The sequence below is a fragment of the Tyto alba genome, unplaced genomic scaffold, assembly GCF_018691265.1.
Source record: "Tyto alba isolate M040663 unplaced genomic scaffold, T.alba_DEE_v4.0 Super-Scaffold_2, whole genome shotgun sequence".
NCBI classification, from domain to species: domain Eukaryota; kingdom Metazoa; phylum Chordata; class Aves; order Strigiformes; family Tytonidae; genus Tyto; species Tyto alba.
In genome coordinates this window covers 42,233,606-42,254,914 of record NW_024881282.1, presented here as the reverse complement: position 1 = coordinate 42,254,914, position 21,309 = coordinate 42,233,606, and the positions used below count along the sequence as shown (strand labels likewise).

At 37.3% G+C, this 21,309-nt stretch overlaps 1 protein-coding gene across 8 annotated transcripts in view; it reads right to left on the bottom strand.

Moving 5' to 3' along the window:
• Positions 1 to 4,721: 4,721 nt before the first annotated feature.
• ATP2B1 (ATPase plasma membrane Ca2+ transporting 1) overlaps positions 4,722 to 21,309 on the bottom strand; it is a 62,968-nt gene continuing 46,380 nt past the window's right edge. For 6 of the 8 annotated variants that reach the window (XM_042792143.1, XM_042792141.1, XM_042792138.1 and 3 more), the window contains 11 exons: positions 19,496 to 19,733; positions 18,407 to 18,586; positions 18,236 to 18,323; positions 17,855 to 17,961; positions 15,689 to 15,880; positions 15,281 to 15,494; positions 14,928 to 15,139; positions 12,902 to 13,009; positions 10,808 to 10,990; positions 10,411 to 10,497; positions 4,722 to 6,175 (listed from right to left, as the gene is read on the bottom strand). In XM_042792143.1, coding sequence (XP_042648077.1) covers positions 5,864 to 6,175; positions 10,411 to 10,497; positions 10,808 to 10,990; positions 12,902 to 13,009; positions 14,928 to 15,139; positions 15,281 to 15,494; positions 15,689 to 15,880; positions 17,855 to 17,961; positions 18,236 to 18,323; positions 18,407 to 18,586; positions 19,496 to 19,733 — 1,921 coding nt within the window. In that variant the 3' untranslated portion in view covers positions 4,722 to 5,863. Of the gene's footprint in view, positions 6,176 to 10,343; positions 10,498 to 10,807; positions 10,991 to 12,901; positions 13,010 to 14,927; positions 15,140 to 15,280; positions 15,495 to 15,688; positions 15,881 to 17,854; positions 17,962 to 18,235; positions 18,324 to 18,406; positions 18,587 to 19,495; positions 19,734 to 21,309 lie in introns of all 8 variants that reach the window. The other 2 variants (XM_042792145.1, XM_042792144.1) reach the window with 2 other exon arrangements.

Below are 21,309 nucleotides of genomic sequence, written 5' to 3'. Positions count from 1 at the left end.
TTCTTATATTCATTCACTGTTCATTTTTAGTTTAAAAACTAATTCTTCAAGCCTTCAGACCAATTAAAAAGTATAAGGAGCACGTTAAGGACCCTTCACTGGAAACACCAACAGGCACATTGCACAGCAGTTTTCCAGTGTGTTTACTGATAGTAGGTGAGATCTTGAAGTAGAAGACAGAAGAGAAGCAGGGTAGAAGTATGATAAAGGAGACAAATCCACAATTGCACCTCTTAATTCATCTGTCCTTCACCGATTCCCTACAATAGTCCTTGGCAGACTGGAAAGGGGAAGAGGAGAAAGGGAGAAGATACCAAGTTTTAGGTCGTGTCCCTAACGCTGCTAGATTTATTAGAGCAGAGCCTAGTTGATTTGGTAAAAGAAAAAAAGCTAGTAATGACTCATCTTTTTGGAAAGTAAAATACAACAGGAAGTACTTTTTCCAGAGTATTTTATTTAAAAGCACAAGTTTCATAGAGTGCTTTTTGGATGATGGTCCTCAATGAATTAGACTGTTACACTAATCAGAATATTAATGAGCAATACATGGCAAGTGAGTAAATACATGCCTTCCTGTCTTTAAAAGCAGTGTTGTCAGAAAGTAAATCCTATCAATTCCAACCAAACTATCAATTCAGAGTTCCTTATTTCATGCAATGTATGACTGACCCATGTATTCTTTGACAGGTCCTATGACAAGGATCCGAAAATTCTAAATTGATAGTGTTGCAGATTCTTTCCTAAAATCCATAGCATAAAACACTATGCAGTAGCTGCCAGCACAGTATTCAAAATAAGCTCTGTAGTTCCCCACAAACATCATCCAAATAGTGGCTTACTTTCAAGAGATCTTGAAACTAGCTTAGGTGATATCTGAAGATGCTTTGTATGCACACCCATCAGAGCAACTAACTTGTGGAAGAAGGAAAATGTTAAGTTAAATCTTGTATTTGTAAAACTGAAATTGTCAAAGATAGATGTATCTTCTAGGGTTTAGTTGTAGGCTTTTTTTTTTTTTTTTTTTAATTGTAGCACCTTAAGTCAGAAGTTTTGGGAGGCTATTCACACAAAGTTTAGAAGCGATTGAACTGTATGCTCTTATTCTCTACAGGAGACTCTGAAAGCTTTTAAACAGGAAAAGCTAGTGTTCACTTTGTGCCTTCACAATTGTCACATAGCAACACCAGGATTGTGCCTTTGCTAAGGAGAAAGCCATAGAAAATTTTCTGTATGATTGTACTTACAGTCTTCCAGCCTACTTCAGCTTCGTGCCCTGTAACAGAGGCAGCCTAGGAAAGCAGATGAAGATGTTCAGAATACTGTTAGATACTGCTAGCTTTGCAATGAATCAAGGGGATACAGAATGCATACTTGCATTTCAGCAAGAAACTGGTGCTTCGTAGTTGGACTGACGTGCTACTACACCAGAATTTGAGATGCCAGATGATGTTCCAGTATTCCAGAATGTACACCTCCACCAACCAAAAGCTGTTAATTCCCAGAAATCCCCTTGCTAATCATTTTTCCAAGCTTGAATCCCCACCATCTTCCAGTAGGGGCAAGTCAAGGAACCCTTTTTAGCCTAACATTTTTATAGATTTTTAGAAAACTAGATGTCAGGTGCACGTATCAGTAGTAAAGAGTTGCAGAGGAATTTCCTAAATCTTGAAGATCAGATATGGCTGAAGCAAGTTACTGACCATCTTCTGCAATGCTAGGCATCCTTATCTATCTTTTAAAGGAGTACATCCAGAACCCTAACAACATCTGAAGTGGTTATAAAATTGTATGTGGACACAGAACAAAGTCCTCTGTCTGCTCCATACAGGGCAGGAGAAACCTACTTGCTTATTTGCAGCTGTTCATGTTTTAGACATGAAATATGTAAATTTCTTCTCCTTTTATACAATATATAAACTCCTACTAATGCTGCTGAGTTACTATGAAAGCAAAAGAGCCATGCCCAATTTGTTTCCCCTACTGAGGAATACTCCCTGTTTTGTCAGCTTTGCAGTGTAAGCACTAGCTTTATGCTTTGCAACTAGAATGGTGCTGCCACTGTCTGGTGAACTACCTTTCTCATGCTGTCTTCTTTCAGGTCTTTAAGCCCATCCAATAGTTTTCTAATCCTAGGCCTCACTTTGAACAAAAAGGACAAGTAGTACCTGTAGGAGGCTTTTGGTTTAGATACTGTGCAAGCCATATCTCCTTGAAGGATGCTGCAGTCTCTTGAAGAAGGTAGTTAGGTAGTTCTGTATACAGTCCAGGGGAGAAGATAAGCAGGAACAGCTTTAAGGCTCTTGATTCTGGCCCAGAATTTCTCAGGACATGGCCCTGAATAAGCAGGCCAGTTCAGTCTGGAGATAAGTCGGAGCTGGACCGTCCATGCTGGCCAGGCTCATCCAACAAAGTTAAGGTATTTCAGTGGGGGCTTGAAATCTGTAAGATCAGAAGATATGCACTGCTTGGGAAGAGGGTGGAGGTGGAAAAAAGCAGGAGTTCTTTAGAACCAAGTATTTTCATCAGAAAAGCAGTATGGACATTAAGAAATTCTACTTTAATTTATGCAAGGCTTAATATGATCTGGATTCTTCTAGGGCTCTGCAGAGGCTGGCACTACTGGCAGTAGAAACTGAACTTATCAGGCGTTTGGAATAACTTCCCAATACCATCAGCCATACACAAGTAACACTTCCATGAATATTACATTTGCTTGCTTTGAAACACATCCGTAAACTTCCTGTTATTCTAAGAAAGTCTCAGAGCTTTAGTTCATATGTTTTGGCTGCGTACACTTGCTACAGACCCCTGCATTTACCCATCAGTTTGGCATTAAGGTATGTGATTCCATTATTCTCTCCAGACTACTCCATGATGCAGCATTCTCCTCTTCCTGTTAAGACCAATACAGAAAAAAATGAGTCCTCTTATATAACAATTTTCACCCTTCCCTCAAAGCCAAGATTAGGTGTCCTGACATTTGTTTTAACAAATACAGTAGATCTCCTACCCAGGATACTGTATTTTAAGCCACTTCAAACAATAGTCAGTCCAGAACTGCATTTATGTTAGAAGTTACTATTGCTTGATTATAAATACCATGTACAGCATGACCTCTTGAAAGGGAATGAGCCTAAGTGTAGCATAAGCTATAGAATCGGCATGCATTTCAGGTTTAAGTCAGTACTGTATTGACATTCAAGAATTTCAGTCCCCATACAGACTGAGATGAACAGCACTTTTATTTATTTCAGTTACAAGAAGAAAGACAAGTAAACCTTACAACCAGAAAGGCAATGAAGGCCTCATGAGCTTAGTGATATCCATTTCATAATCTAGGCAACATATTATGATTTTTTGAGATCACAAAGAAAGCATACCCCCTTCTTAAACAACTTTTCCTTATTTCTGTAAGGAAATTTCCTGTAAGAACAGCACACAGATGTTAACAGAATCAAGAGGGACCACTGATGTACAAAGCCTACATTCACCCTCCCACCCCCATTCAAAAGGCTTAAGTGTAGACTTTATTCCAAAAAAGATAACACGCAGTCATGATCACGGCTAGAAGAGAAGGAAAAGTTAAAGTTGTTTTCAAATGAAGTCAAATTATCATGCGTTAACAAAGTTAAAATGAAGATACTTTCTCACGTGGCAGTGTACTTCATGGGTAAAGAAACTCTCCTCATTTTAAGCCAATGCTTATCTGACTTTTGTAGTAGGGAGAAAACAGCTTACATAGAAACTAATCCCCCTACTAAGCAGTCTAGGTAAGATCTATGATGTAAGGAAAGTGCTAGAAACATGTGGGAGAAATTACTATACAAAGTGTCAAGTGCACCCCACCCCTTGCCTAGAATTCAGTGTATTTACTTAAGTACAATAGAAGACTGAATTCAGGAGTGGTTGACAGTGGGATGCAGTGCTACAGGTTGAACGTTAGCTACTAAAGGACAAACCCAAGCATGCATGTATCCCACCACAAGGGAAAGATACACTCGAGCTTCCTAACCTGCTCATTTCTGCAGTTTGCTCTAGTATTATCTCCTCCCTCATTATCAACTTAACTCCGCCGCTCCTTTGAAGACACCCCTTTAAAAATCTCCCAAATTCTGGATTATTTGGCAAAAAAATATTCACCTGCTATTTTAAAGAACACAGAGATGGAAAAAGAAAGGAAAAAAAAGGAGTTTACAGCTCATCTCCCTGGTTGATCATCTAAGCAGTATTGGACCTAGAAAACATGAGGAAGTACCAGATCAAGTACTGTTCCATCATCCTTTGCTGTTTAAACTATACAGCTGAGGCAGGCCATAACTTATTCAGTCAATCACTAGCAGGTCAGTTTTGTTGCGTAAGATATTAATCAACTGAAAAATGTATTTTCACCCGTGCTATATGTCAGTTCTCAGTTTCCCCTCACTTAAGTGGTCAGGGATATGTTTTTTATTCAGTACTCACAGTAAGTCTTGAAATTTCAGGCAGACCTATTCATTCCCAAGGAGCATCCTTTTGGCTCAGTGAAGACTTTTGAGTACCTTAGTTTACATTCATTCTGGAGGCAGCCACCATGAGTCCATTTACCCAAAGTACTATTTTTAGCGGGGCTGTTACCATCTTGAAATTGCAGTTTAAAGTTAACCAGTAATACAAAAGAGTACTTTTCAGTGTTTCCAGTGAAGGAGCTGAGAAAAAAAATCTGTAAGAAACCATTGCTGCAATTTTATTTTAACAAAAGGGCAGATTTATTCATGTTTACAAACAAGTTTCAAAAACAAAAAGGAGAACATGTATGCTACCCACTAACAACCTTTCAAAATGCCAACAGCCCTCATGCTGCATGAAGGATTCTATAGATTAGAAAAAAATCACAGTTCCACTCACAGTTCACCAAGACAGCACTAAACTAACATGTTTAGACAAAAACAAAGGACTAAGATTCTGATGTATTTTGATTTAATCCATTTTGCCCGAGATAACAGAAATATTTCAAGCAAGTTCCATCACATATTGATGTCCTGCATTAAACAATCCTACTAAGTTCTGAACAAAAGTTATTCAGTAAGTTTCTCAAAATCTTTAAAAATTAAACAGTTGTTTCAAAACCATTAAGTAGTAAATGTATTTAAGAAACTAATTAGGACAGAGGCCATAACTTCATTAGAACACCACTGCTCATGTTTTTACAAAGCATTAGTGTTATCTATTTGGCTATTAGTATTAGCAATTTATCTACAATATTTAACAAGGTAAATTGCAGGCAAAATTTAGTACAGTTTCAATAGAAACACCCTTTTCCTGAAAATACAGCAGTATTTGAAGGACTAGTTTTTTTGTGTTTTTTTTTTTTTTTTTTTTTTTTCTCTGCATCATTTATAAGGAAGCTTCCCATCTATGAACAGGAACAAAAAAAAGTATCTACAAACCTTGTAAACAGATCTGTATCATTTATAAACATAAATAATCCAAATTATTAACAGCCAACAGCAGAAATTAAAGTATCAATTCAACGATCCAGGGCCTCCTTGCCCTTCCCAGCCTTCCCCTCAGAAAAGGATCATGATAAACTAAAGCTCTGCTAACACACTGTTCAGGACCATTCTTAAGTACAACAGATGATCCACAGGTCACTTATGCTGAGTTACTGTTTATCTGTCAGAGTTCATTATTACTCCCACCCCCAGAAAAGCACCCTCCAGTCTGGCAGAAAGCTTTTTTTTTAAAAAAATAAATCTACATTCGTACAAGTGTGTCTTCTGTTGAAGTCCAAGACAAGAATATCATCTTGTCCATCATAATGTGTGAAGAGACCCAGTTTCAATTTCTTTACAATGCAGCTAGTGTGTTAACATTCAGCTTACAATCAGAGTGATGTTTCCAAACTATGTAGCGGGCTCCCTGGGGATGAAGAGGTAGCAGACTTGTTCATGTCTGTTGTAAGGTGAATTCCACTGTCAACCGCATTGTTATTTTTATTGGGAGAGGGTGGGGGAGTAGAGTTGCGTTTTGTTGGAGCATCATCTTCAGCATCAGTATCATCAATAAGGGGAATATGAGGCTCGGAGTCTTCTATTCTAAACTCTGGATGCGTCATAAAATTGTGAATTGAACTTCGTGTCTCAGGTTTCTCTAGCCCCTCGTACAAGGAGCTACGAAATGCATTCACCACTCGGATCTGTAAACAAAGAAAAAAGATTGTTAAAATGCTGCAGATTTACTGCTAATGGCATGGTTCTTATGAGTTTGAATCCACAAACAGCTAGACATGAGTGAATCGAATTTGTATGTGATGCAGTGGAACTTGCAATAAACTGTAAAAAATGAAGAGCGTTTCAGTAGAGCACTGCCAGTCTACACAGTAGGAATAAAAATTGTAAAAGAACTGCAAAAAGCTGAAGGGCCTAAAAATTCAGACGTGGCACTAGAATTGTTCAATTATTTAACATGGGCTAAGCATTTTTCAGAAGTGAGGCCAACAATTATTTACTTGTCTACAAATTAAATCTCAAGGAGTGTTTTATTGAATACTTGGGGGTGGGGTAGGGGGGATGGGGGGGAGAGGCTGAAAATAAGTTAGAGGATAAAAGGGTTACTAATTCTCATGCTAGGAATTAGGATGTCAACTGACTATGAAAAAGCCAAGCAAGTGTAAGCCAATGTCACAATGACTGGACATTTACAAAGAGTCATGCAAAAAAGGATACCACTGTAACAGCTGTAAATATTCGAGTATATACCCATCTACCACACTAGAGAAAGTTCCTTACTGAGTAGTGCTTTGGAAACTTAAGACCAGAACTAGGAAATTCAATACTGTATTGTACAATTAAGTAGCCGCAACAGGTTGTAACTTTGAAGAGACTATGCAAGTAGCACGAAGTATGAGAAAAGCAGGTGATTAGCCCTTGCCTAAGTCTCCAATTTATACTGAATTCATGGACAAAATTCCCAGGGTGAGTAATATTTCAAGTCCTTTCATTGTTTAACTAACATCTTTCAAACCAGAAAGCTAAGTTTACAGAATTAATAAATAAACATTTCAGAGTGAAATTAGACAGAATAAGGTACAGCTACATTTTGCAAACTGTGCATGCCCAAGCTGACTTGACTTTAAGCTTTCCAAACTATAATTTGAATGATGAAACCACTTGTCCGCAACCCCCTTCTCCCATACCTGTTTCCCTGACCAGGAATTCAGGATTTGTCCTGAACTGGTAAAACAAATAAGGTTAGGCAGAAGTCAGTGATACTTTAGTCCAACACTTTTGTCAAGATACAGTTTCGCCCTCCTGCTAGCTTCCCATTCAATTCCCAACATCTCTACTCTGAGTAAGTCTCCAGCAAAGCACTGCTTCAATCCCAAAGCTTCTCTGTTGCACAGTAAGCCGTAGAGCAGCTCTGTAGTAAGCAAGAACCTACTGTTACAGACCAAGTCCAATTTAAAGGTATTTTTTTAAGCACATCCAAGGTGACTTGTTTCAAGGTGAGAAATACATCATGACTAGGGCTTCCATAGACTTCCTTGATAGTAAAAATAAAGTGACTTCCAGGTAAAGGAATGAAGTTGGAAGGTCAAGTAGATAAGAGCACAGACCACAAAAACACCTAAGATACACCAAGCAACTTCACAGTAAACAACAAAGAAGGGGCCCCCAAAAGCAATACATTATCAAATTTGTTACCACAGAATCACTGCACACAATAAAGTCTTGGGTCCCAACTGTTCTTTGACCTCTAGAAACAGCATTGTTCCCTCACCCCTACCCGCCTCAGAGCCCTTGCACAAAGAATTTTACTCAAAAGCTATCATGTCTCCATTTGTATGCTACAGGTTAATGATGGGGCTGAGCCCCATTAACCATGGAAACTGGAGGGGGGGGTGGTGGTGGCACGCACGCAAGGGGAAGGACATAACTACCAGTAAAGGCAGGTCAGGGAACAGTATGAATGTGCTTGAAAAGTAAAAGATCACAACAGCGACTAGTACTTTATTGTTCATTGCATGAAAAAAAATGAGCACGCTGTTAAGTAGTTGGAGTGTTACGTGAGCTTTAAACAAGTCCAGCAAGCTGCATAAACTGTATTGGCACTTACCAAGAAAATCAGCAGTGACAATGCCAGACTGAAAGTTTGCAATGCCTTTATTTGGCATGTTGCATCCCACAGTGCCACTGATTTATGTGGCAAAATGAAATGACTGCCTCGTGGGACTGGTTTTTCATTGCTTACAGATGGTAAGTTAGAACATAAGCAGTAATGGAAAACAATTTTTGGCTTAACAGGACAGCTGTAATTATCATAGGAATATAAGCATACCCACAAAAAGGCTTGATTCCCACACAGAATGCATACTAAACAAGTGGTCTAGACACACCTATGAACCCAGGACCCTCAGAGTCCAGCCATGAAGGCAGAAATCAGGCTATCAGCATTTTAAGCTATACTAAAAACGGGAAAATCTAGTGTTTTGAAGGCTTTATTTTCAACTACTCAAGATAATTAGATGAGAGAGATAACTATAAATAAATTGCAGAAGTGAGGAGCAAACAAGACAATTTGTTATGTGTAATTTATACTGTCATCAGGCCTTCCTCATATTAGTACCAGAATAGCAAGGAATGGAGTAAGCACTCCAAATCCTCCTAGCCAGATGGCTGCTTAAAGAGCTGCAACCTCACTTCACAGGAACAGCTGAACTATTTTCCAAGAAACGGCTCCAAAGGAGAGATACAATGAGATAACACATCTGCTTCCCATTATTACGTGTTAGTTATCAAAAGTTGTTCTCCTGGAGGGTGTTGCAGAAGGCTGTACTACTTAGTGAGGATCAAAAACTAGTCCTCTGCTATTGTAGCTCCGTATCTGCATTGGTCATTTGATGCAATGAGATGCTGCAGTGCCCATTAGATTCTGCTCAAATGGCAGCATGGCATGAAGTTGCTCTCCAGAGAATTCTGAATGTCTAATTAATGTTCTTGAGTGTAGTTAGGGATATAGGTTACCAATTAGCATTTTAACTAGGAGATGCAATCCTGTGTATCCTTACTGTTAAATCTACTTTTCATTTCATGTTCTTGAGGCATGCGAATTTGCGAGCTGAGTTTCTCGATACTATTGAAAGATAGGGAAATACCCGTCTCCCCAGTGGAGAACAAGTACAGAGGTAAATACTTTTGCAAGCCCACACAGGAATTCTGCCCCCAAGTCAAAAAAAAAAAAAAAAAAAAGAAAAAATCAGAAAAGAACATTTCATTTAAGACAGCTCCTGAAATTAAGGGTCTTCATCCATCTGGTAATCTGAAAGTTTAAAAAGCAGGGGGGGAAAAGAAGCCCTCTCAGAGTTATTTTAAAGAAAGAACAATTATTTAACCAGTCTCTAGGAAGTTAGAGAAGTTACACATGTAATATATAATTAAGATGAAAAACTCTTTCAACAATAGATATTGGCTATAAATATTCAACTACAACTGTTATGCATCTTCAGGCTCCAGAGTTTAAGCCTACATACATGAGTAATTAAATCCCTAGCCTCTAAAGAGGAAGGCTGAAACTGAAATGCCACTTAGAGCACAATATAGAGGGGAGAATCAAGGCGAGACAATCTTTACTTTCACTGATGGCTTATGAACTGCTGCCAGAAGCACCTAGAGAGGAAAAAAAACCCTTCAGATTTGAATAAAAGCTTTACCATTCATTTTTTAAACCCTTTTTCCCTTTTTATATTAGCTAATTAAAAGTTTCTTCTGACTTGCACACATTTTAGAAGCCTTGTTTCACCACCTGAATCCTGATGTTGAAAAAGGTGTGTTATTCAGTAAAAAAGGTCCAACAAAAGCAGAGATTCAGAAGTTCCTTACAGGCTACAAAGAAAATGCATTTAGTGCTCCATGTTCTAACTACATTCATATTTTTAACATATCATTTGTTTTCCCATCACTTTGTTTACCTTAAGTATAATTTCTGTCATAGTGCAAGACATCTATTTTTGTTGACCTGGGTCCATGATTATACAGTTAATTCACTTATTCAATATAATTCACCCTAAGAGGCATATACTCGAAAATTTACAACAGTTTTTATGTTTTATCTTAAACATCCCTCTGTACACAAATGGATGAAGGCACAGGATGTGCAGGCTCACAGCTTTCACATTAAAGTCTTTTGTTGAAACTGTTCCACCTGTTCTCAGCCCTCTAAGAAAAAAAAGTCTTGAGGACTCCACTTTGTGGAAGAGCTCTATAAAAGCCTGAACGATGATTTTAAGTACTAAGGAGAAAATGAGAAACGTTAGGTACGTGAATTAGGAAATGTTAATTTCATGCACTTTAGGAACACACACTCACACCCCACAGTAGTAGAAGCAGTAGTAGAGGAAAACACTACATGTGTAGGGGTAGAAATATTTGTTACATCATGGTGCTGGCTGGCGATGGAGGGTTGCCGCCTTAGAGCCCCCTGAATGGTACTTCCACTCTGGAAAGCATTCACTACATCCATCTGCAAGGAATCAGAGATTGTGACAGCTTGCTCAGCAAAAGAGAGAGAGAACAAGAGAAAGGACCATCCCATCTATAACACACAAAAAGTAAAGAAAAAAGGCACTTTTTTTATATAAAGCAGATACATGGGCAAGAGTTGCATTTAGAGCTGAAGAAAACAGAGGACCCTGAGGGATTACACATCCATCCATACCCCCTTTTGACAGTCTCAGTCACGCCAGTTAGAACTGCCACCTTAGTCAAAGGACTGGAGATGGAGAGATTTCCCTCCTAACACCCACTGCATCCTACCTTTTTCAAGACCATACCTGAGTTTGTATCCTGTTTAGGCCCCTAAACCACAAGATCTGACCACGACGTAATTCTCTCTCAGCATGATCGATCTCCTCTACATCTTCTGCTAGTTCTTCTTCAGGAATCTCTTCCTTTTGTGTTCCATGACCAGCTTCTTTAAGGAACTTCAGACGGCTCGTTGGAATTGTTGAAATCAACTGACAATGAATGAAAAATATGGATCAGGATTATTTTTTTTTTAATAATAAATGTAATACTAGACTTAAGGCTTTACATAATATCCTGCATACAATTAGCAAAACTGAAAAAACAAATTATGTAAATGAGATGAGTACATCAAATGTAGAGCGATCACTCCAGCTGAACAGCTGCAGAGCTCTGAATATCCTTACCACCTCTACTGAGGCATGAAATTAAACTTGGACTACAAACCTAGAAAACAAGATGTCCTTGCTAGGGACAAAGAATTTCACTTTAACATTACTTGACTGTGCCAGGAAGGAGCAGCACTGAAGCTACAAGAGCCATTAGTTCTGTAGATTGGTGCTTCTATCTACAGCTTTCAGACCTCCATCAGTTTGATGAACATGATGTGTTTTACCTCAAGTGAGAACTACATCATTTAGTTAAAGTAGCCACAGTTAACTCAGAAATACAGAACAGACATGCATTCTTTTGTGACCTGGAAGGTATCAATCCATTTGCAAGGCGAGTGATGTTTCCAAAACCCTTATCCCAAACTGTTCCTTTGCTACTTGGTGTACAGTAGTTCATCTACCTTAAACTAAACAAAAGCTACACGTGGCTGTTCCAGCTTTCCTTTTCATCCCCACCTTCAGGACTATTCTGGTGAACTATGTAGTTAAGGGGAATCATCTTTTGATACGTCCCATCTAGCAGATCCAGATCAGTTCCAAGACTGCTTTCCTTGATCATCACAAACCTAGAAGACCATTTCAGCAGCTGCAGAGGAAAAACACCGCTCCAAAAGCAATATAAACAGCCCTTTATGCTGAAATTGCTACTGTGAATGTTCCCAGATCACACTTCAGTTTCTACTATTCTCAGAAAGTCAAAACCTCTTTGACTTTAATGAGATGCTAGAGCAGCATGAACTGCAGCAGGGAAGGTTTGCCCTTGCAAGACACCTTGGGTCAAAGGTATTTCAAGACATCTCAATTCTCTTCTAGGCTACTTTTAAACCTCAGAGTGACTCTATTTGATTTTTTTAAATAATTAATTTTCCAGAGAAGCTTATTAAAAAGCTTATAGCCACTTCTAGGATATGTGTTTATGTATGCATTTACAACTAAAATTCACCTTACTGATTTTATACTGAAACCTGAAGTGTCCTTTACAAAATGGAAGGAAAGAATCTGTAATGGAAAACTCTTCATGTGGTATGAAAAGTTTAGACAACTATGTCATTAAATAATGGAAAACTCCGTAGGCTCTAAAGTTTCATGTAAATAAGCTTGCTGCTTACAAGCACTGTTGTGCATGCAATAGTAATGAAACCCTAAGGGGGGGAGGGGGAAATAAAAATCAAAATGCAGTAGCTTACTAGGTGGGAGAACTTTCCAATTATTTCATAATTATGCAAATGAAGACTAAAGAGAAGGTTGTTTTGAGTTTTGCTGCATTTCTTGCTGCTCCAGGAAGTTTTTAAATCAAGAAAGTGCTAGCAACTTTAACAATTCTGATTTTTCAAGGAAACCATTAAACACTGAGTTAAATATCTTTCACCATAAACATGTTCATTGCATCTGTATTCTTACAGAACTTCTTCTAGTACTTATCTGACTAAAGACATAATTTCATATTTAAAAGGTAACTACAGCTGTTTCTAGTTAAAAGCTACTAAACTTAAACAAGCCATAGTATCTAGTTATGAAATATAACCGATTGACCAAGTCAAAGTAAAGAATATCCAACTAAGGACTTTCTAGCTATTGAAGAAGTCAATTTTAATCAGTATTTACTGTTAATCTCCATACATTCATATAGTCCACTTGAAAGATCTGAATGATAAAGATAGTGTATTTGTATTTTCCATGTAAAGTATTCTAGTGCAAGTCGATATTTGGCATTTTAAAAAGTTATTTTACCTGGCCCCAGAGTAGTGTTCCCATGCCCAGGAAAATGGACCACAGCCACTGTTCAATCGAGAGTTCTGAGCAACTGAAAGGCTTCCCACCAAACTGCACAATAATTATCTGTGAAGAACAACATCATTAAACAACATGTATCAGTGGCCTGTTACTAGAAAATTCCTTAATGCTTCAAGATCACTACAGACAACTTTGTATTAGAACATAGGATTTCCTATCTTACTAAGCATACACCTCCACTGTCTCAGCAGTTTGAACAAGTTTCTAAACCTAAGCCACCATCTTATGCTTTTCAATATTTCAGGAACTACCCATTTATTCTTCAAATGTCACACTCAAAAACCTGTTGACTACTTCATTTTGCTTGCAGTTCCTTTCCTTCATTTCATAATTACAGCATGTATGTGCTGCTACAAATTTACAGTGACTATTCATCATATGAACACCCATCTCAGAACCAAGCTGATTAATAAACTTCTTTTAATAGAAGCCATAGATCCTCAATACATGAAACATTTCAGAAATAATTCAGAATATTACTATGTATCCTATCAGTGTTAAATGTCAGACTTAAATGTCACACCATGATGACTGAATGTAGTAAGACTTGAGGGGGGAGGGGGCAGAGCTCTCAAAAGGCAAATTAAATGAGCTCCTACTGACTTACCTACTACGACAAGCTGTATGGGCCCTAATGAGCAAGGTATCCCTCTGCATAGGAATTATATGCATGAAATTCTGCCCTGGAGAATCAACAATTCAAGTAGCAGGGCAGGTGTGAAAAGGAGACAGTATTGACCATTAAGTAGGACACCTGACAACTGAAAAGCCTAACAGTATCTTCTTTTATTAACACAGAATAAAACACTGAGGCAACAAGTCAGGAGTTACTTATTTGGGAAGATATTCAGTCCACCAAGTTTATAAAGGGAACACAGTTGCCGTCAGGAGTAATTTCTACATATTTGACTTGGTTGCATAACAGTCAGTCTGCTGCATATGCAATCCTGAAAATAGAAGTAGCTTCTGAAGAAGCGTCATCTAAAAAAAAACTAAACCTGGCAAGTAAGTGAACTAACTTTATGTGAAGCAGAGGTGCATACATTTGCATTGCCTGAGCAGCTGTGAATTTGGTCAACTTCATGCCATCCCAAGTCTAAAGAGAAGCTTAAGGAATAGGTTATATCTTAAATTCAAAATAACTTAATTCAAAATAAAAGAGGCTTCTGAGAAAAAGTAGTATACTGATTTGTTGGTTATTTCTTCTGATGAGTTAAAAGTTAAGGCCATTTAGAAGGTGAAACTATCTCTTATCAACTATTTTCTTTAGATTAAATTTTGACCTGGTGTTTCTCAACAACAGTGTGTTAATCTAAACAATTTCAGATAATTTAATTTAATTTGTTAGGCTATACTGAATTAACTAACTACCTTTTACAAATCTGCCTACATGCACCAATAGAAGGTCCCTAGACAGCAGTGGTTTTCACCTAAAACAGCAGCATCTATACAGGTAACTGCAAAACATATACCAATACAGATAACCGATTTCTGTATCGGGAAGATAAAAACTGATATTTAAGTTTCTAAAGCTTATTCTTGTCCTAATCTCATTAAAAAGATATGACAAGTTCTAACTTTTCTCTAATTGTTTAAATGGGCTCTTGTTCAGATGCACAGGCTGATACTATGAGGAAGAGTTCTGACTGGGAGGGGATGACATAAAACTTTTTTACATTTTGCCAAGACACTAGAACACCAAGATCGAATTGAAGGACTACAAAATTCAGAAGGTAAATACAAGTACTTCTACATTGCAATTTTACCAATTTCAAAAAGAGGTCTGTCTTGAAAACCCTGTCAAGTAGCACTTCCAAGTGATTTATAGCGTGTTTGACACAATGTTTTTCACATTGCAGAAGTGAAATGCCTGGCAGTAGTTGATTAGCATTTCCAAGGTAAGCAAGTACATCAGTGTAGTAACTGCATTTTCCCTGCAACCTCCAAGAATTTACTTACTTACCTGCACAATAAATGTCCCCAGAACAATAGAACAGAAGATAGCGTTGTTAAAGATTCCTTCAAAAACGTTTCGTTCACCATGAATTTTTCGGGCATTAATTTCATTAAAAAGCTGCATCATCACAAACGTATTAAATACAATAGTATAATGCTCTGAAGGAGGAGCATGAAGAGGTGCGTTTCTTCCACTATCAATATCAAAAATTCTCTCACCTGTATACAAAAAAGGCATTTATCAGTAGCTTAATTGCTGTCTTTACACACACACACACTAAATCGAAAAACTAGTTTTAATATCACATCTCTGTTCTGTTCAACTTTTAGAATAGCTTTTTAAAGCGTCAGTATTCTTACCAGCAAACAGGAGTGTGAAGACCACAACAAGTTGGTAGAATGCATGACCCAAAATGTTCTTCATCATTGTACGAGAAATCAAAGGTTTGTTTCTACCATAAGGCTTCCGCAACAGAAGAGCTTCAGTGGGTGGTTCTGTTGCCAGGGCAAGAGAAGCTAATGTGTCCATTATGAGATTTACCCACAGCATCTGCACAGCTTTAAGTGGAGAATCCTATAAAGACAGATATATAAATCCTCCAATATAAGTGAACAAATTGCCACTATTTAAGATATTTATTATATAACATGGGCATGTTCTGAAGAGCATTATGTTCTTTGGACTAGTATTTAACTGAAAGTTTGAACTGAAGAGTTAATGAAATTTTCAATCTTTATTAGCTGAAACAATCCACTACCAGTACGTACTTGTGTTATGCATGCTCCTGTAAAAGCAACAATTACTGCTACTACATTGACAGTAAGCTGGAACTGAAGAAATTTGGAAATGCTGTCATACACGTTTCGTCCCCACATGACTGCTTTAACAATACTTGTGAAGTTGTCGTCTGTAAGGATAATATCAGAAGCTTCTTTAGCTACATCTGTTCCAGCAATACCCTGGTAGAAAAAGAAAAACACTATGAAATAAAACAAGATGCACTGTCTTATGTAATAGAAGCTATTATTATACACTTGGTCAGCATTTCCTTTGATGCACCATGTCTGAAGGACTATTTTATTGTAAGCGCTTAAAGTTCTACTGAATCAAGTTCTGCTTGCAAGTTCTACTCAAGCACAAGAAATTGTAAACAAACAAGGTAATGCTGTCTTTAAAGACTTTAATCAAAATCTTCAAGCTGATGATAAAGACACTGTGTAAGTTCTCCCACAGAAATGTTACTAAACCCTGTTCAAGTTAAAGGCCACCAGATGGTGCAGTACTACAGTTTAGTCTATGTTCTAGGGAGTTTGCTATATGGATCCCAGCGTGCGTTCATAACACGTTAGAATGAGACACGTTACCCAAAACCCTCTGCAGAAGAGCATTAGCATTAAACAGTAGAATATGCAATGCCACTGCATATGACATTCCTAAGTGTTAAGAACCTGTAGTTTCCTACAGTATCCAAACAGTTAAGCTGAGTTCTGTGTAATATGTACTTCAAAGATATTTATTTTGCTTTTGGCATTTCAAAACCACTAACTCAATAGCAAACTTAATGATCCTTATTTTTGATACTTTATTTCACCAAGGCAATGACTCACTGGCACAGATATGTGTACACCTTAAAAAGTACCTTTAAATGTCATATAGTAGATGGTATATTTTAAGTGTTGTTTAGATAAGCAGAGAAATTAGTTTCTTACACAGATGAACAGAGACAGATACTACAGGAAACATTTAAGTTCTGGAAAATGAAAATAAATCTGCCCCTGACAGTTCCAACTACAGCAGCTATACAATAGCAGAAAACAGATACTCTTTAAAACCAGACTGTTACAGTCTAGAGAACGTTTCATGTGTAGCTGTCAAATTTGTAAATTATGCTTTTGAAAAATGCTGCTTGAGAATGACAAGAAAGCTCTCCCTCTTTCCATTTTTCTTCCTTCAAGATTAGCATCTGAGTCAGCGCATCTGCATGTGGTGTAGGAGTGTGTTTTTTTTTTTTTTTTCCCTTCAAGTGCTTAATAATAAGTTTTGAAAGATTAAAGTGACTTACTAGCACCAAACTGTACCTTTTCAGCTTAAGACTGAGGAGGAATCTCGAGGCAACAGGAAGCTTGAGGAATCTATCTTACAGTGTTTTGAAAGAGACAGAAGAAAGCTGAAGCCTACATACTTAAGGCATAAGTCTTTCTAGTATTAGCATTTGAAGCCGAGGCTTGGTTTGGCTACAATTTGAACAGGTAGTTGGGAATTTAAATTGAGAAAGCCAAGTAATCTAAGGAACCATGACGACAAATGCAGATCCTAGATTGTCATAAAATGCTGTTACTGCAATTGTAATAGATTAAATAAATAAATAAATGTACTAAATAAAATGTGTCTTAGTATAGCATCCAAAGCCATTTTAAACGTCAGCTGGTGGTCTCTCTTGCATCATAGTCTTCCTTTTCCTATGCATCATTTAATAGAAACCAGATGAATAAGCTCATCCCATGTTGCATTCAAACTTTACTCAAAGTCAACACAGTTTGCTATTTACCACCTAAAGTCATTTTGCCTCATGTTGAACAGAACTCATTTCAGAATTCTTCAGTATCAGTAAATCTGTTTCTATATTTTGCAACAAACCTTTCTGTAAAAAGGCTTTGATTTGCAAGTGACGAGGGATCTGCATTTAATTTTTATTTAATGACTAATGCCACAAGGACATTTTCCATCAAACATGGGTAAGCTGGAAGACTGAAGCAGGATGAAAAAGGAATTAGTATTAAGTGTGAGAGATGTTGGCTCCATCAATTTAGTTGTATATTAGGCTTATGAAACAAGCAAGGTTGTTTAATCTTCTTTTAAGTGATTTGCTAAGTTATTTCATCAGAATAGGTCTTCAAAATACTGAAGATTAAAAAAAAAATTTAAAATCATACCATAGCAAATCCAACATCTGCCTTTTTCAGAGCTGGACCATCATTGGTACCATCACCAGTTACTGCTACAACTTGCCTCTGTTCAAAGATAGTGCTGTCAATTATACCTAAAATAAAATGACATCTCAGTGTTACAGTTTAAAATTGACAACACAGCACAGATTTAACCTGAAAGAGAATCCCAGTTCTTGTCTTCCTCAGAGTCATCAGATAGTTCTAGTTTGCTCCATTTCTCAAGCAGAAAAATAAATAAATAAAACAGTTGGCAAATGAAGACATCCTCATAGGCATTTCCCACTGCTCAGTCTTAGATTTTTTTCTAGGAGCAGAAAAAAACCATAGATCTAGCTTTACTTAGAAGCCCAGATAGTTTCTACTTACCTTTTACTAGAGTGTGTTTGTCAGTGGGAGAAGATCTTGCAAGAACACGGAGCTTTGGCCAAATTTTATCTATTCGCTCTTGCTCTATCTGTAAAAAGAGAATTAGTCATATTTTACAGTTAGGAGATTTAAAATACCTTCTGATCTACTTTACATAGCCAGTATGCTTACCTCTCCTTTTTCATTGCGTATTCTCCTGTTAAAGTCTTTGCCCTCTAAACACAGGAAGTCTTCACCAGGATTCAGAATACCACATTTTAATGCAATAGCACGAGCAGTGTTAATGTTATCGCCAGTGACCATACGTACAGTTATGCCTGCACGTTGACACTTTTTTATCGCATCAGGTACCTGTAAACAAAAAACAAAAACAACCCACAGGCTTATAGATTGTATATTACCTGAGTAAATTTAGACATGCAAATGAAAGAAATCATTTTGGCTCAATCCAGGATAGCTCTTATTTTAAAATCAAGACTGTTGTTATGGAACATTTAAAAAAAAAAATTAGGTAGCTTACCACAATTCTTTTTCTGAAAAACATACAAATAGCAATTCTGGCAAAGAGGCTTTGTGTTATGTCATGTCCCCTCTTGCCCACCTTGATTTTTCAAATACTGCAGCATTCAAAAGTACCTGAAAAATCCTCATGACATATTAGACCGTAGTATTCAAAGGTACTGAGTACTGGCTTTTCATTTATGATTATGTGTAATAAACTACATCTCCATTACTTTACCCATAACTTTCAGTGTGAAGTGATGATAGTGCAGATCAGACTGGAGTTCCACTTATACTGTCATAAAAGTTTTTGCTATTGAAACATACTGCCCTCCTTTGACTTCAACCACAAGCTGGACTCCTTACCTCAGTTCTTAAGTGACAAACTCTCCTCTCCATCATTACCCACGAGAAGCTGTCAACAAGCACAATGGCTAATATTATCCTAAACAATACTCCTAATATTCCAAGTGGTAAAAAAATAACAAGTTGTTCCATCTACTGAGACCCTGTACAGTAAGCACCTTAAGTCATTAGTTCGTACAGAGCTTCAGCAACAGAGCATAAGTGACATCAAGAAGTTTTAATCTCCTTTTACAGCTCCATTAATTTTCCCCCCAAGAAATTAGATTTTAATTTATCAACTATGCTTAAGGCGTACTATAGCAATTCAGTTTCTTGTACTCTTTGCATGACAAACAACAACATGAATCAAGATCCATTGTAACGGAATCACTGTGATTTAGTCAGTGACCCTACCTCAGGTCTCACAGGATCTTCAATCCCAACAACAGCAATGCATGTCAGACCAGTAACAATATCATTTTCATTGTCCCATTCAGGCTCAGGTTCCCCTGCTGGGAAGTCTCTGAATGCCAGGCAGATGGTTCTGAGCCCTTCAGAAGCCATTGGCTCAATTACGGTTTTCACGATATCATCACGGTCCCTAGGCCTAAATACCTTTGGTTCTCCATTAGCACTCAGTATTTTGAAGCACCTGAAAAGGAAGATTTAAAAGAGTTATCAAATTTTAACCAGAAGTTCAGCACGTTCAATGGCTTATTAGTCAACTCCAGTAAGTTTCCACAAGCTTTGTTTTCACTTGACACACACACGCACACCCCAAAAAAAACAGTAGCAGCATTTTTAAGATAACCTTCTCCATATGCACCTAATCTCTTCTCAGTTGCAAAACATACTAGCTGCAGAAAGTTAACTGAGCCAGTCATCCTATAATGAAAATAAAGCCCAATGAATTTAAGACACAAGCATTAGTTACCTCCAAGAAGTATCCATTACTCCACTGTATGGGAACAGACTGGTGTCGACATTGGTTGAGTCAGTCAATCCAGTTTCAAGTTCAACAAAATAATCCTACCTTGTTAACAGTTACACAGGTCTTAAAAGTACAGTATGCTTCCAGAACATGCATGTAGTGTCTTAACAGCTGTAAGCACTAAACCTACAACACTAAAAGCAAACTCTGGTACTGCTATCCTTAAGAGTAGTAAGGTTTGTCCCCCTAGTCTAAGTGCAGAGAATACAGAGAGCATTTGGCATAGAATACTTAATTTGAAGTATTAAATTAAAAATAATTATTTAAATCTTATTTAATTGCTTGTATAAGAGACTAGATTCAGCACTACGTACTCTAGCACTTCAACACATACTCTTTTAGTTATGTTTCTTCATGCCAAAGACACCACTGCTTTCATAGGCAGCATAAACACTTTGCCAGTATTGATGCCATGAATATAACACTACCAAATATTTTTGCACAATAAATTTAGCCTGTTCATCTGCATCCTTAGTGAAGTTTTGCCATAAAGCAATGCCATAAGCTTGTTTTACAAATTAGTACTAACGTGGCATAGAAAAAAAATATAATAATTCATTACTTTAAAATATCAAGTTCAGACCTGGCAGATCTTAAGTAAGTAAGTAACAGTAAGATGACTACTGTTACATTTAAGTGTTTATTCCAAGGGTTTAGGGAATTCCCAGGTGCAATACATATAAAACGGTTTCCACCTCAGCCAGGAACTGAAAATGAATCAGTTGGTTAAGGTTTCATAATATTCATCAGAACTGAAATTTGAAGTATATCTGAATTGTCTGATTTTGGTTCTCTGTTCAAATGTCAGCGATCTCTAAGGATATCTTGTGTTACCTGAAGTCATAGGACTTGTGATAAATTCAGAGCATTCAGAGATGACTAAATAGAAGCCAATAAGCTTAATGTAAAGATTTAATTGAAACTCACTTCAAATATTTGACTTGATGGTAAAGAAATAAGAATAAAACTGCTCTGCTTGAAAGAGTGTACTGCATTTCTTCTACACTCATTAGTGACTCATTTGCGTTCTATAAATATTCATGTTTAAGCTTTCAGTGCTCAAGAATATTCTTTGTTATAACATGTATGACTGAGCAGCACAATTGACAAACCAGGTTGCAAGCTCCATGATAAGTTTCTGGCACTGCAGAGGTAGTGAGCAAAGAAAGTGGCTTATGATGTTAAGACTTTTTTCTAGTCAGTGCATATTCCGAAATAGTTCTGGAATTACAACTAT